The 14204-nt window shown below is 42.3% G+C and overlaps 1 protein-coding gene across 1 annotated transcript in view; it reads left to right on the top strand.

Moving 5' to 3' along the window:
• Positions 1 to 14204, top strand: part of PSMD1 (proteasome 26S subunit, non-ATPase 1) — a 99436-nt gene that overhangs the window by 75740 nt on the left and 9492 nt on the right. The window contains exons 17-18 of the mRNA XM_088460931.1: positions 10380 to 10494; positions 10592 to 10708. Of these exons, the coding sequence (XP_088317057.1) occupies positions 10380 to 10494; positions 10592 to 10708 (232 nt within the window). The remainder of the gene's footprint in view (positions 1 to 10379; positions 10495 to 10591; positions 10709 to 14204) is intronic.

The raw sequence follows: 14204 nt of genomic DNA, 5'->3' as shown, positions 1-14204 counted from the left end.
TTTCATATCTTATTTGTGCTTTTTCAGCTAAACCTAATTAAGACCAAATATTTTGTTTTAACATAAGGTCCAATTACCTTGAGATGAAATAGGAGAGGACCACTGTGCTGATTATCCTAGTCCATAGTGACCATAATATAAATATATTGCTGTGCCTTAAGGGCACCCTAAGAGTCTGGAGATTGTCACGTGCAGATTTTGTATACACTGGACAGGCAGTGCATAAACTACTCCAATCAAAATGATTTATTTTTAAGCTTTACAGACACAATCCTACACATTAACCCCTTGGCGTCCTTCTTTAATACCCATCAAAATGAAAAACCTGTGTGGAACACCTTCCTCTGTGTGCTTTATTCTATAGGAACTTCTATAAAATCACTGTTACTAGTCACACTACAGACAGCTGAGTGTGTTTGTTTCCCTTATACATAGCACAGAGCTGCATTAATTCTTCTGAAGAAATTTTATTTTCCAGAAACGTAATGTTGAGAAGAACGACATACAATGGATCACATAAGGTGATAACTTGCACAGCTTACAACATGACTCTTATTACTTTTATTCATAAGATGAATGTCCACAGCGGTGTTCAAGAAGAATACAATTGGATAAACCAACAATACAATATAAAATATAAAAAGGAATTGAACAGGCATTACAGGTTCAAAAACCACCCAACAAAATGACACAGTTATAACAGGTGCAGTCAGTAAGCCCATGCCTGGAAAGGCTGACAGAGTCCATCACTGGAGCGCTGTAAGTGGTGGGAGCACAGGAGACGGGGATAGCACAGGGTGATAAGCAAAAGACTAGAGGAACCTGCTCTAAGTAATTGGAGCATATCATGGAGGAAAACTGGAAAGCAATGTGAGGAGGGAGGACATGTGTTTAAGAGTGTTAGAAGAGCTGGAAGGCTTTGATGCACAGTGGTGTTTTCAGGGCACGCTTCAGTCTTTGCAGTCTGATAGCCTGATAGGATAGGGGATCGTGTCCCTGAGACTGGAAGCAGCACGTGAGAAGTCTTGGATTATATAGCTACGTATTCTCCCGTATAATGATTTTTTAATTTTTTTTTAACCTCTAGAATGAAAATCTCTTGCTATACAGTATATTGTCTGGTCCGCTGAGCGTCATTGGAGATTTAATTCTGCAACACTAACAGGGGCAAACGTAGGTTTTCCAAATTCTTGATTTTAGAGCGAGTGCGACCACCAATAAAGAAGTCCTAATTAGAGCTTAACCAGCTATAGTTGGCCTCATACAAAGTGCAGTGTATGTAATATTTCAGACATATACATGGTCAGCGTTCAAAGTAAGCCATTAGATGTGGCAGTAGGGCCAGCCCGGGGCGGGGGGGATGTAGTGTGTGTGGAGGAATAGGTTTAGGGTTCCCCGAGAGGTTTGGTTTAGGTTAGGGGAGACTTAGGTTTAATCAGCGGGGAAGGGGGGGGTTAGGTTTAGGCACTTAGAGGGGGGATTAGGGTTAGGTACTGGGCAGGGAGGTTAGGGTTAGGCACCCCTAAGGGAGGGTTAGGGGGTAGAATTAGGTTAGCTAATACTTACTTCAGGACAATTGGGATCTCCACTGCTGCCGGGATGCTGGTGTTGGGATTCCCTAGGGGTGGCTAATACTAATACCCCCCCCCCCCCCAAAAAAAAAACAACAAACCTAACACTAACCCCGCTAAGTGGCCTAAACTTAACAATCCAAACCCACCCCTCCCGCGGCTAAAAGGACGCGCGGCCCATACTTACCTCATTCGGGCGCGCGTCCTCCTAGATTCTGGTGTCGGGATTATGATAGGCGTCGGTATATACTTTGCTGGCATTCAGCAGTCGGTATGTATCGTGACCGGTCACATAACTACATCCCCTTGCTGACACATCGTAAAAGATTTGTGCTACTGAGGAGATCTGTAAAACATGCAGTTCTAGTAATTTAAAATATACTATTGCGATCATAATGTGGGCAGTGATGGGTGGTTTCCAGGCACTCCTTAACGCTACCCTTCCCCCCTGCGTTGCCTATAACTAAAATTTGGAAAATTGGTCTGATCTCTGTATATATTTAGGATGAGATATTTTACTTCGGTTACATTCAGGTGAAATTTAAGGTGCAAACATTTGATTTTTGGATGTTTTACTGCTTTAGGGTTTAAATACAAGGTATAAATGTATTGGCTGTACTAAGGGTAAACACTTTCCCCTAGCCGCCTCACTATGTTAACTGGCTGACTTAAGTTAATTGTACTGAAAAGCTGTTTGTGTTACTTAGATGAAACCTAAAAGCTCACCAATTTACTTTTCTCTTTCCTCAAGGCTGGGGGGCACTGGACCATGGGTTGTAGGTGGGAAGGTGTGGAGTTGGCACTAATGACTGAAATCTATAACTCCCCCCATTGCCCCCCCCCCCCTCTCCTCTGCAACCCCTTACATCAGTGTAGTTTTAGTGCCTGTGGAAGGAAGGCAAATTTTTCTTAGCATAGGTTTTTCTTTATGTGGTGTGAGCGGCATAGAGTGCATACTGCCCAGTTCCGCCTTCCAAGACTGATAGCTTTTCTTCAGGGTGGTTTGGAAGCCGACTTACTGCTTCAATCCTTGAAGGTACAGATTTCGGCTCTGTCCATTTATTTTCTGCAGCGTCTGGCTCTCCTTCCAGAGGTGCAGACTTTTTTACAGGGGGTTTTGCAAGTGCAGCCTCCCTTTCAGCAGCCAGTAGTGCCATGGAATTTGCCCCTGGTTCTGTCGGCTCTTAAGCGGGCTCCGTTTGAGCCATTGGAAACCGTGAACCTTCGGTTTGTCACGTGTTTTTTCTTATGGCCATTGGCTCGGCGGATTTCTGAGTTGGGGGCTTTGTCTTGCAAACCACCTTTTCTTGTTTTCCATGATGACGGTGCGGTCCTCAGAACGGTTCCTTCTATTTCAACCGAAGGTGTTTTTTTCTTTTCACTTGAACCAGGAAATAGTTTTTCCTGTTTTCTCACCTTCACAGTCTTCAAGGGACCAGGACGATCTGTCACTGTTGGATGTCGTCCGGGCCCTGTGGATTTACTTGGACAAAACTTTGGATTTACGTTGCACGGACTCTCTATTGGTCCTCTATGACGCCCACAAACGTGGCAGACCATTGCAAGATGGCTCCGCTCAGTGATCTCAAGGGCTTATTCGGATGCAGGGCACCCGGCGCCAGCCAAAGCGACGACTCATTCCACTCTGGCTGTGGCGGCCTCCTGGGCGGCGCGTCACTGGTCCTCAGCTGAAAAAGTTTGTTGCGCAGCTACCTGGTCCTCTGTGTACACGTTTGCGTGGTGCTACAGGTTACATATTTTTGCCTCTGGTGATGCCCAGTTTGGACGTACAGGGCGGCTTTAGAACGTCCCATGGTCCAGTGTCCCCCAGCCTTGAGGAAAAAGAGGATTTTTGGTACTTACCGTTGAATCCTTCACTATCTGTCAGGCTGGGGGACACTACGTTCCCTCCCTCACGCTCAGTTATTTTGAGTATGAGTTATGATTTTGGTCCTAAATTGACCCTTAGTTTCATTATTTTTCGGCATGACAGTGTCACTGAATATTGCTTCTCCTTACCAGGCACTTTTGAAGTTGTACTGAAGTCAAGGGTTGCAGATGGGGGGGAGGTATAGATTTCAGTCATTAGTGCCAACTCCCACACCTTCCCACCTACAACCCATGGTCCAGTGTCCCCCAGCCTGACTCAGAGAAAAGGATTCAACGGTAAGTACCAAAAATTCTCTTATGTAGAGTTAGCATTTTACGTAGCGTTTTACAATTGGGACAACCAGTAATACTAAAACTAGACAGCGTATTAACAGACAAAAAAAAACTGTTTTAAAGTCCTGATTGTTTTTCCTAAGATGTTTGAGGGCTTCAGGAGTTAGTAAAGTAACCATGTTAAACTTTTACAGATGCTCAATTGAGAGCATTCTGAAGTTTGGTATTATCTGGTATGGTAACTGCACAGCGAGTGAAAGGAGTGCACTGGAACGGGTTGTTAGGACTGCTAGCAAAATCATTGGCGTGCAGTTGCCAACTATCCATGATGTTTATGGACTTAGGGTTCTAAAGAGAACCAATAGTATCATATTTGATCCAAGCCATCCATTTCATGAATTTTTTGATAAGCTTCCGTCTTTAAAGCGGTTCAGAGTACTACGGGCACGTACGAGTCGCTTGAGGGATAGTTTTCTTCCATCTGCTGTGCGCATGCTGAATGCTATGAATGTATCTCTTGGTTAATTTAACATCATTATTTTATGTAACTGTCTGTAATAACCTCTACCATGGATTGCTATTTCACTGTTTTTTAGCGTGGTTTTGTGCAATGTAATTTTCGTCTGTCAAACTTGTTTTGCTGATGATAACAAATAAATACAAATCATAAGCTTACCATTCATAACAAAAGAGGCGTTTGATACATAAGGTTAAGTATTACTTTATAGTTCTTAAATCAACTATTGTAGTCTAGTGTGGTGCATATGTAGCTTATATACAAAATAAAGGAAAATTAATCAAATAAAACTATCTTGGCCAACATGCTTTTTTTCCAAACTGATGACTCTCTCTGTACTTATTTAGATAGGTGTTCTTAATCTTATGTTTAATTTTGAGGGATGGAGGTTTGGCAGACCTGATATAACTAGATTATAACTAGAATCAACATTTGAAATAAACTTTTTTGCTTTCAAAGATGTTTGAAATTCTGTTTGGAGTATTTTGATCTCTCCTGAGTTCAGCCATGAACCAGAGATGTCAAACTGACCACTTCTAATGGTACTTTTACATTATAAGGCAATTGTGTTTCAAAAGCATGTGAAAGTGGTTCAGCTAAGTTAGTTTGGATCTGTGCTATTTACCCCTGTACTCTGACCATATTTAGAAGTGAGATGTTCCCTTGTTGGCTCTTGCACATGGGACCGGATTCCGATGTGGATGGTATTGCACAGCCGCAAGGAAGCAGCCGTGCAATACCGTCCAACTAAAATACAAATGCAGCAGTAGGTGTCTCTAGGAAATGGACAAGTCCTGCATGCATCTGTGATCCGAGAGCTGCGTGTCCGTAGATGCTGCTTAGGATCACAATTGTCCAAGTTTTGTACAACTGCCCCTGTTTTGTACAACTGTCGCTGCCCCCCAAACCATGTAGCATGTCAATCATCCTGCGTCTAAGGGGGACTGCGAGGGATCAAGCAGGACCTGTTCTGTACATGCGCAGAACGGTGCCTGTTCAGACCCCCAAACATCTGGGATGTACGTAAACCATCGGGTTTACATACATATCAGAGTTAGAGCCATGGTCATTTTAAAATATCGCCTTCAGAATGTCTGACATTTGCTGGTAACAACTCTACCTCTTTTCTCCTTTTTACTCTTACTACTTTTTTGCATCAAGACCAAGGGGCATATGTATCAAGCTGATTTTGACTTAAAATTATGCAGAAACTGCAGTTTCCCCCGTAGCCCCTGGCCAGTCCCAGAAGCTGACACTGTGCGTATGCGTGGTGTGAGCTTTCCCAGGAGAAGTCTTTCACTTCTGTGAAAGATAAATGCCGGCGATATGCCTCGCAGGGACAGCAGTTACCACAACCGCTGTCCCTGCGAGTTCCCCTTGGTACATAGCAGGGATATTTTCATTGAAAATGAATATTACAGACGAAATGGATACATAATAATCACAGCAGTGCCGTGATTATTAGTACATAGACACCTAAATTGCTAAATTCTGCTGTTAGGTAGTGGAACACTCAGTCCATTGTTTTTGGGGCAGGATACAGTGTAATTTAAATTATGCACTGTAATAAGAACAAGTGGGGACCCGACAGAGCCTGCACTTCTGTTTCCTGCTGAGCAATGTGTTCTGTTCCAGGCTGTATATTTTTGTTGTACAGTACTGAACACAAACACAATCAGTGCTCTAATAACGTGTGACATTATAGTAGTCTATCAGATCTCGGGCGGTAACAAGAGGGGCGTAACTTACACAGGAATCCAAGGGAATTAGTGAGTGTTGAAATGTTTCTTGAGAGACTCAAAGTGCAGTCTGTTACAGAAGTAACTCCTGCGTTCTTAAGATGGAATGTGTGTATAATATCCATTTAATGTATATTTATACATGCCTGGAGAATAGAACTAATGATCGCCATTAATTTGTTTTGCTGTTTTAATTGAAAATATATTTGAGGATATAATAAATGTACTTTGTTTGCACAATGCAACTTGGATTACTTGGAATTTTTTGCTGTTCCTTAGAAAATGTTGTTTTACTATACATTCATAATGTTTACCTGAGTGAGGACATCTATTTATTTCTTAAATGAAATTTGTTCATGTAGTTTTTGAAATGTCCTACTATATGAACTGTTTGTGTATAACTTTGTTGCTTGCTGGTCTGCAGATGTGTGATTGCCATACATATTAGTTGCTTGCCCAAGAGTTTACATTGAGCCACAGCTTTCATCTACTTCAATCACTGATGTTTATGTACAGCAGATTCCTCCTAGTTTAGCAAACTTTGCAGTTGAGTTTTAAGCCTTTAAGTGTACAAGAAAAAATGCACTTCACACTCTAACCCAGAGGTTCCCAAACAGTTCAGGTTTTAAGGATATCCATGCTTGAACACAGCTGACTTAATTAGTACCTCAGTCCATTTGATTTAACCAACTGTGCTCAACCATAGATATCTCTAAAACCTGAATGGTTGGGGTGCCTTGAGGACCGCGTTTGCAAACCTGTGCTCTAACCTAAAACACATAAGGCCTGATTCAGAGGTGCATGCTAATGCATACGCAGTTGCAAATTTTTATTTTTTTTATGGAGTCGCAGAGGTGGTAATATGCAAATGTTAGTTTCAGCCTTCCCCTTGTGTTCTAGTGTGTGCTAGACAGTGCGAGCCCTGAGATGCCCACTTTAAATGCCTGCAGACAGTGCAAATCTGGAGGTGGTCTCAAACACTCAATTATTGCGTTCACCATTGACACTTGTACCAGCCTATGGCTGGAGCAGTGTCTACTTCTGATCTCCAGCTAAACATGTGGCTCTGCGTCTAAGAATGCAGCACTCTGCACTGCCAAAACACGCCCATGAGATGTCCATTTTTTGTGCACACTTCAGTCCTCCTCCCAGTCACCACCCAGAAACACTCATGTGTTTGCCTCACCAGTTCTAATGCCAGTGTCCCCACACGCCACAGCATACTCAGTGGAACGCATGAGCCACATGGGGTTTCCAGGACTTTTTGTGCACGCACCCTAGCAAATAATCGCTGCACAAACTTCGGCAATATATGCACCTCTGAGTCAGGTTTGTACTGTGTTAGCAGGAAAATGCACATGCTAGATATATTTATGTGCAAACATCAGGGGTGGTATCTGTGTCCCCATTGTCTGCTCTTTTTCTGTTTATCAAACAGTCATTGCCCATAATGACATTGGACCCCCCTGGCCACATTCAAAAATAGTTTTTTATTTATTTTTTTAAGATTTTCATACATGAAGAAGAATAACAGTGTAGGGGTTTGGTGGGATATTCAAACAATAGCACTCTAATGCCGCGTACACACTAGACAGTATTTTAAACGATAATATTGTTCAGCCGTTCAAAATATTAGCTAGTGAGTATGCAAAAAAACGACCAGCGATGCACTGGTCACTTAGGATAACCCCAGTCTGCTGTACATGCAGCCCAATGTGGGGATATAGTGAGTGATGCAGCATGGTCCCGCTCCCCCCCCTTTCCCCCATCGCTGTCCATCACTGGTCGGCATTGGCAGTGTATACACTTGCCGATGACGATATCACCGCATACACACATCGTGTAGTGTGTATGCAGCTTAAGGCAGCAGCCATTCATGGAGCTGCATGTGTCCGTTAGAAGCTCCACCTGCAGCCCCCACCTCCTGTTTTGTGTTCATCAGTCCTTTTCTCTGCTTTATCCCCCAAGCTTAGCACATGGTCCCAACTTTCATTGGAAGCTGGGGCAGCAAGCAAAGCCTTTTCCTTTCACAAAACAGAGTATAATATTGAACTCGATCTTACTCTTTGCTTAGAGTGGCCAACTTCCACACTGACCACCTTCTTACATCGCAGGATGGTCATTCAGTGCCAGCAGCAAGGGTGTGTAATGCTTTGCTGGTACATAAGTTGTGTAAAACCGTGTAATGGAAATAGTGTTATATTTTTGTATTTGTCGAATATTAAAAGATAACTGTAAAATATTCATTTTCCCCTCTGATTGTTTGCTGAATGTTATCCAATAAATTTCTTTGTTAGACCTTGTCGTGCTAATGTCCTCAATGCTGGCTGATCAGTCTGGCATACTGTGGGCATCCCACATTCATTATAACCATGCTTTAAGATTAAAAAAAAAAAAAAAAAAAAATGCTTCAATTAATTCACATCTGCACTGGGTATGTTGTGGAGAACTGTAGTGCTTTTCTGTCATATAGATTTATAACTTGAAAGGGAAAGTATTCATCAATTGGCAATGCATGTTTTTTCCACCAGTATAATTCTGATGCTTTAGGCATATAAAACATTATTTTTGAAATGCCACCTCTCATTGGAAATATCAGCTATCCTAGATGTGCTTGGGATAAGTATATACCGTTCCTTCTATGTCCATAAGAATGTGTTGTACATAGTTTGAGAGTTCATAGAAAAGTGAACAAACTGCAATGCATAATTGTATCAGAGAATCGGCATGTTGTTTGGTACTATTGCTATATATGGTGGTAGCAGCTCTAGGTTAAACTCACTATGCACTAGTGACCTTTGACATTAACACAATTGTTAATGCTTTTATTGTTCATAAAAATGACAGTGTTCGGTAAAGTCATTTTAGTTTCTTTGTTTGGATATCGGAGATACCAGAGTTTACATAATGTATTAACCAGCTCACTATTTTTAATGTTTAAATAAAACCTTGAGAATGAACAGCACATTTTAAGGTTGCGTATACCATGACCCTTTGTCACCTCTGTTAATTAGGCAAGTATTTCTAAATGTCTTTTGTAGGTAATATTCATGTCATTTGTTGCTTAATGAGTATTTTACTTTGTCTTGTGTTATGCAATTTTTATTTATTTATTCTTTAGCTTTGTTTACAAATAACTGTGACTAGTATAAACCAGTGATGGACAATAGGCTGCCCTGCGGCCACTTGTGTCCCTCCACATCTTAACCAGCAGCCCCTAGATACTTCCCGCTTTGTTGTCACATTTGTTTCTTGTAGCCTGTGACGTTTGTTTAAAATGCCTGCTTATGTGCTATTACAGATACAGTATGTGTCTCTTTCTTTGGTTAAATGTATTGATTTAACTATTAATGAGTTTAAGCTTATTGTGCAGCCCTTATGAAGGTCAGAGGGTCACCCAATGTTGCCAATTACTGGTATAAACACTGTGATTGTCTATTTTGGGGAAGTGGAAGTATGTCCCAAGAAGAATTAGCAGGCAGAACTGTTCTACCTTTCCCATCTGTTACTTCATATTGGCTAAACTGAACTTGATGTTATTAAATAATTGTATTCTGCTTCTGGCAGCTTTTACTTATCCTGGCTGTTTAAGGTATATCACACTTAGTGAATAGTGGTAGTATGTTGACATAAAATGTGCTGCTCATCAATCTACTGTCACCACTACTTGATTAGATTATATTCTTGCACAACACTTCTGTGTTAAACTAGCTGGTATTTCATTTTTACTAATAAACATCCCCCATCCATGTAGTATTTGCAATATGTTCTGCCCTGTTTTATAGTGGTACATTGAGATCCTAACTGCCTGTTCCCTTGCTGGGGATGTCCTGTTATGGAAGTTTATAGATCCCCCTTCAGTTTTTGTACCCTGACGTCATCAGCTTACTGTCCCACGTCATTCCCTACAATCCACGTGGACATAGAGGGGGAATAGCCACGAGGGTTCAAGTTTGTTTCTTTGGTGGTCTGTTTGGGCAGGGAACCGCACTTCCGCCCTCACTCCACATCACTTCCAGGTACTGAAACTGAAGGGGAAATATACCTTTCCATCCTGTTATGCAGCAGGAACTCATCAGTGCCATTATTCATTCACATTTCCATGTCCTATCTTTATACTTTGTGACAAATCAGTTTCTTCTCACCATATAATATGAATACTGATTTAGTGCATTATTGTATTTTACCAAGGAATATGGTTAGTATAGTGCAGGTGTAGGCAACCTGTGGCATTGCAAAGGCTACACTATGCACTAGAGCAGCTGTAGAGCCACAGATTACCAACCTCTGGTTTAATGGATTATAGTCAGTCTAGTTAGAACCATTTGCTTGCGTTATCTATCCCTTTTAACTATCTTCTGACTCAAAATGCTCTTTTATTCCCTTTAGAACACCAGAGCAATGTCCCAGTGTGGTGTCACTGCTCTCTGAGAGCTACAACCCTCATGTGCGGTATGGAGCGGCCATGGCCCTGGGTATCTGCTGCTCTGGCACTGGCAATAAGGTGAGAAGCACATAGTTTGACCTGCAGAATATGTAATATTAAGTACCTAGTAATTAGGGTATGCAGTTGCAGACTAAAGCCCTTCTGTCTATTACAGGAAGCCATTAACCTCTTGGAGCCAATGACTAATGACCCTGTAAATTATGTACGCCAGGGTGCACTCATCGCATCTGCTTTGATTATGATCCAGCAGACTGAAATTACCTGCCCCAAGGTGAGTAAATAGGTTCTTACTTCCAAGACAAGTATTAAGGACTCTTCCCAACACACAGCATATCAATGTTCCATGTTGTCACTAGCTTGTTATCCCCTTAGCGCCTTCATCCAGGCACAGATGTACTGCTATCAAATTATATAATATATATTAATATAGGTTGAAATTGAGATAAATGTTGCACAATGTGAGCACAATTTTAATGGCTTTATTTTTAAAATCTGTAGTTGGCTCTGTAGTTTTTCTCCCAATTGTTTACCACTTTTCAGATGTTTGTTATATTACCGGTAAGCCTATATGTTTTGTATGTCCTAGAGTCTTGCTGATTAAATGGAGCAAGATCAAATTCTAAGTGAGACCAATCTGCTGTGTAAGGGGTATATTTACTAAAGTGCATTTTTTTTTTTAGAAGTTGAGATTGTTGTCCATAGCAACCAATCAGATTCTTCTTTCATTTGCCTAGCACAGTGATTTTCAACTTGAGGCACACTGCGCAGGATTTTAAAATTGCCAAGGCACACCATCCGGCTATACGGGCTGCGCGACCTATGAAAAAAAATACACATTGGCTCTCACATAAAAAAACACACCCACTGGCCTCCACAGGAATTAAACACACTACATTGGCCTCCACAGGAATGAAACACACTACATTGGCCTCCACAGGAATAAAACACACTACATTGGCCTCCACAGGAATAAAACACACTACATTGGCCTCCACAGGAATAAAACACACTACATTGGCCTCCACAGGAATAAAACACACTACATTGGCCTCCACAGGAATAAAACACACTACATTGGCCTCCACAGGAATAAAACACACTACATTGGCCTCCTCAGGAATAAAACACACTACATTGGCCTCCTCAGGAATAAAACACACTACATTGGCCTCCACAGGAATAAAACACACTACATTGGCCTCCACAGGAATAAAACTCGCATCCACTGGCCCCAGGGGGTGTATCTAGGGGACCGGGCACCCCAGGCAAAGAAAGACTGGTGCACCAGAATAATTACACTCTGTGAAGGAGAGGGGGCACCTGAGTGCATCCGTACAGTCCCTGCTCTGGTTCACTTCCCTGTCTGTGTTGTTCTGCTCCCCCCTCCTCCCCATCTGTGTGACTGTGCTTCCCCCTCCTCATCTGTGTTATTGTGCCCCCCCTCCTTTCTTTCCATCGGTGTTATTGTGCTAACCCCCCTTCCTCATCTGTGTTGTGTCCCCTCTCCTCCCCATCTGTGTTGTTGTGCCACCGCTCCTCCTCATCTATTTTTGTACACACACCCCTTTTGTGTTATTGTGCTCCCCCTCCTCATCTGTGTTATTGTGCTCCCCCTCCTCCTCATCTGTGTTATTGTGCTCCCCCTCCTCCTCATCTGTGTTATTGTGCTCCCCCTCCTCCTCATCTGTGTTATTGTGCTCCCCCTCCTCCTCATCTGTGTTATTGTGCTCCCCCTCCTCCTCATCTGTGTTATTGTGCTCCCCCCTCCTCCTCATCTGTGTTATTGTGCGCCCCCCTCCTCCTTCTCATCTGTGTTATTGTGCTCCCCCCTCCTCCTTCTCATCTGTGTTATTGTGCTCCCCCCTCCTCCTTCTCATCTGTGTGTGTCCTGCTCTCTCCCCTCTCCTTCCCATCAGTGTCAGTTATTCTGCACTCTCTACCCCTCTCCTCCCTATCACTGTCCGTTATTGTGTGTGTCCCCACCCCATTCACTTACCTCTTCTGTGCTACTCCTTCACTGTCAGTGCATCTCCTCTGGTCTTCACAGGGCTGGGTGACTGGCAGGGCGGCCGGGCTGACAGGCAATGCATCGTGCGTGACCTGTGATGTCACGCCCCGCGTCTAGGCACAGCCCTGGCACATCTGAGCCTCCCAAAGTAGCTCAGTGGCAGTTCTGCCCGGTCCGTTCTATAATGTGACCGGCGGCTCTCGCTTCTTGCGCCGGGCACACTAAACAACCGTCCGTGGTTGGTCACAGCTAGAATCGGTTTGGCTGCTATGGGCAACAACTCCACTTTTAAAAGCCCGCACTTTAGGAAATATACATCTAAGACTCTTGTAGAGACACAGTGGACCTGCTTGTACAATGATGTCAATCAGTCTAACATTAACATACCATTTTGTTATTGTAACATTAACTATGTGAAACGTACAGATAGCACCTTTTATGTTACTGTGGGAAATACTAATCCTATATTCACAATTTAGTCCTGATGATTATAATTTCTTATCTCCAATAGTAGCCCATCCCTTCGATGTATAAAAAGTAAAGTGATCAATTATAAACAAAAAACATTTTACTTTCCAGTTTTTGTCCTGACATTCTTACTGCACTTGTGGAAGCGACAAGTAACAAAGAGAGATCCTTTTAATTCCGCTCCATTAGGTGGAGACATAATTTTTGTGAATATCATCCAAAAATGTTGTATGTTTTTTAGAAGATTTCCTGCAACATAGGCCCCTGTGTTTGTAACTTTTCATTCCATTGCCATTAATACCAGCATGCCTCACTCCCTAAACTTCATTTCATTATTCCTGTACTTGAAATTGTTAACTCTAGAGCTACAGTATATCCCTCTGCTTTACGTCATGAAATCAGTTAATATGCGCAACAAAGCCCCCCTTTAGATTTGTGCATCTATTTACTCTTACTCCATAGATTTTCCCAATTCCAGACCTAAGAGGACCCCTAACAGTGCATGTTTTTCAGATCTCCTTCCGTATCACAAGTAGAATAAATAAAAAAAAAAATCAACACCTGTGGATCTTTTAAAATGTGTCGGCAAGCAATGAAAATACCTGGGCAACAGCTAGGAGATCTTGAAAACCCGCACTGTTAGTGCTCCCTTAGGACTGGAGTTAGGAAACACTGCTGTAGATGTTTGAAATGATAAAATGGAAATCTGCTCAGTTTGTAACCAAGACACACAATGAATTTGCAGTAGTCCTGCTAAAGCAGCTAAATGAAGTTATACTTTAATGAGCCGAAGCAGCAGAGGCACATGGATTACATCTTGTCAAACCCTGCAACACGGACGTTGAGACTTCTTGTGTACTTTGTATTCCCACACACATACACACTCCCTCCCCATTTCTAAATATTATTCTACCAAGCCTGTACTAGCTTGTAATGTAGTATATTTTGCCCCCATGTTCTGCCATGTACAGAGATCGTCTCCCCACTTTGGTATGCAACTCTTTCCAGAGTGTTCCATCTGAGAGAACTTGACATTGAAATAAAATAAACAGTCTATAAAAGAGATAATAAAGTCTGTGTCCACAGTCGGATCCATGCACAGAGCAGAACCTTTATAGTGACTCAGACTCTCCCTGGAAGAACCATCAGTCACTATGTGCATGGAGATATGAAGTGAGACACATTTCTCTCCCATCCAACACTTCTTTGCTGCAGCTGCTGGCAAATCTCATATTGGTTTATAAAAAAAAAATAGCCGTTAGCCCTGTATTGGCTCATTGACTTTTGTAAT

This window comes from Taudactylus pleione, unplaced genomic scaffold (assembly GCF_031769625.1).
Source record: "Taudactylus pleione unplaced genomic scaffold, aTauple2 ptg000995l, whole genome shotgun sequence".
Classification (NCBI taxonomy): domain Eukaryota; kingdom Metazoa; phylum Chordata; class Amphibia; order Anura; family Myobatrachidae; genus Taudactylus; species Taudactylus pleione.
Note: the sequence above shows the minus strand (reverse complement) of the source record. Positions and strands in the feature narration are given on the sequence as shown.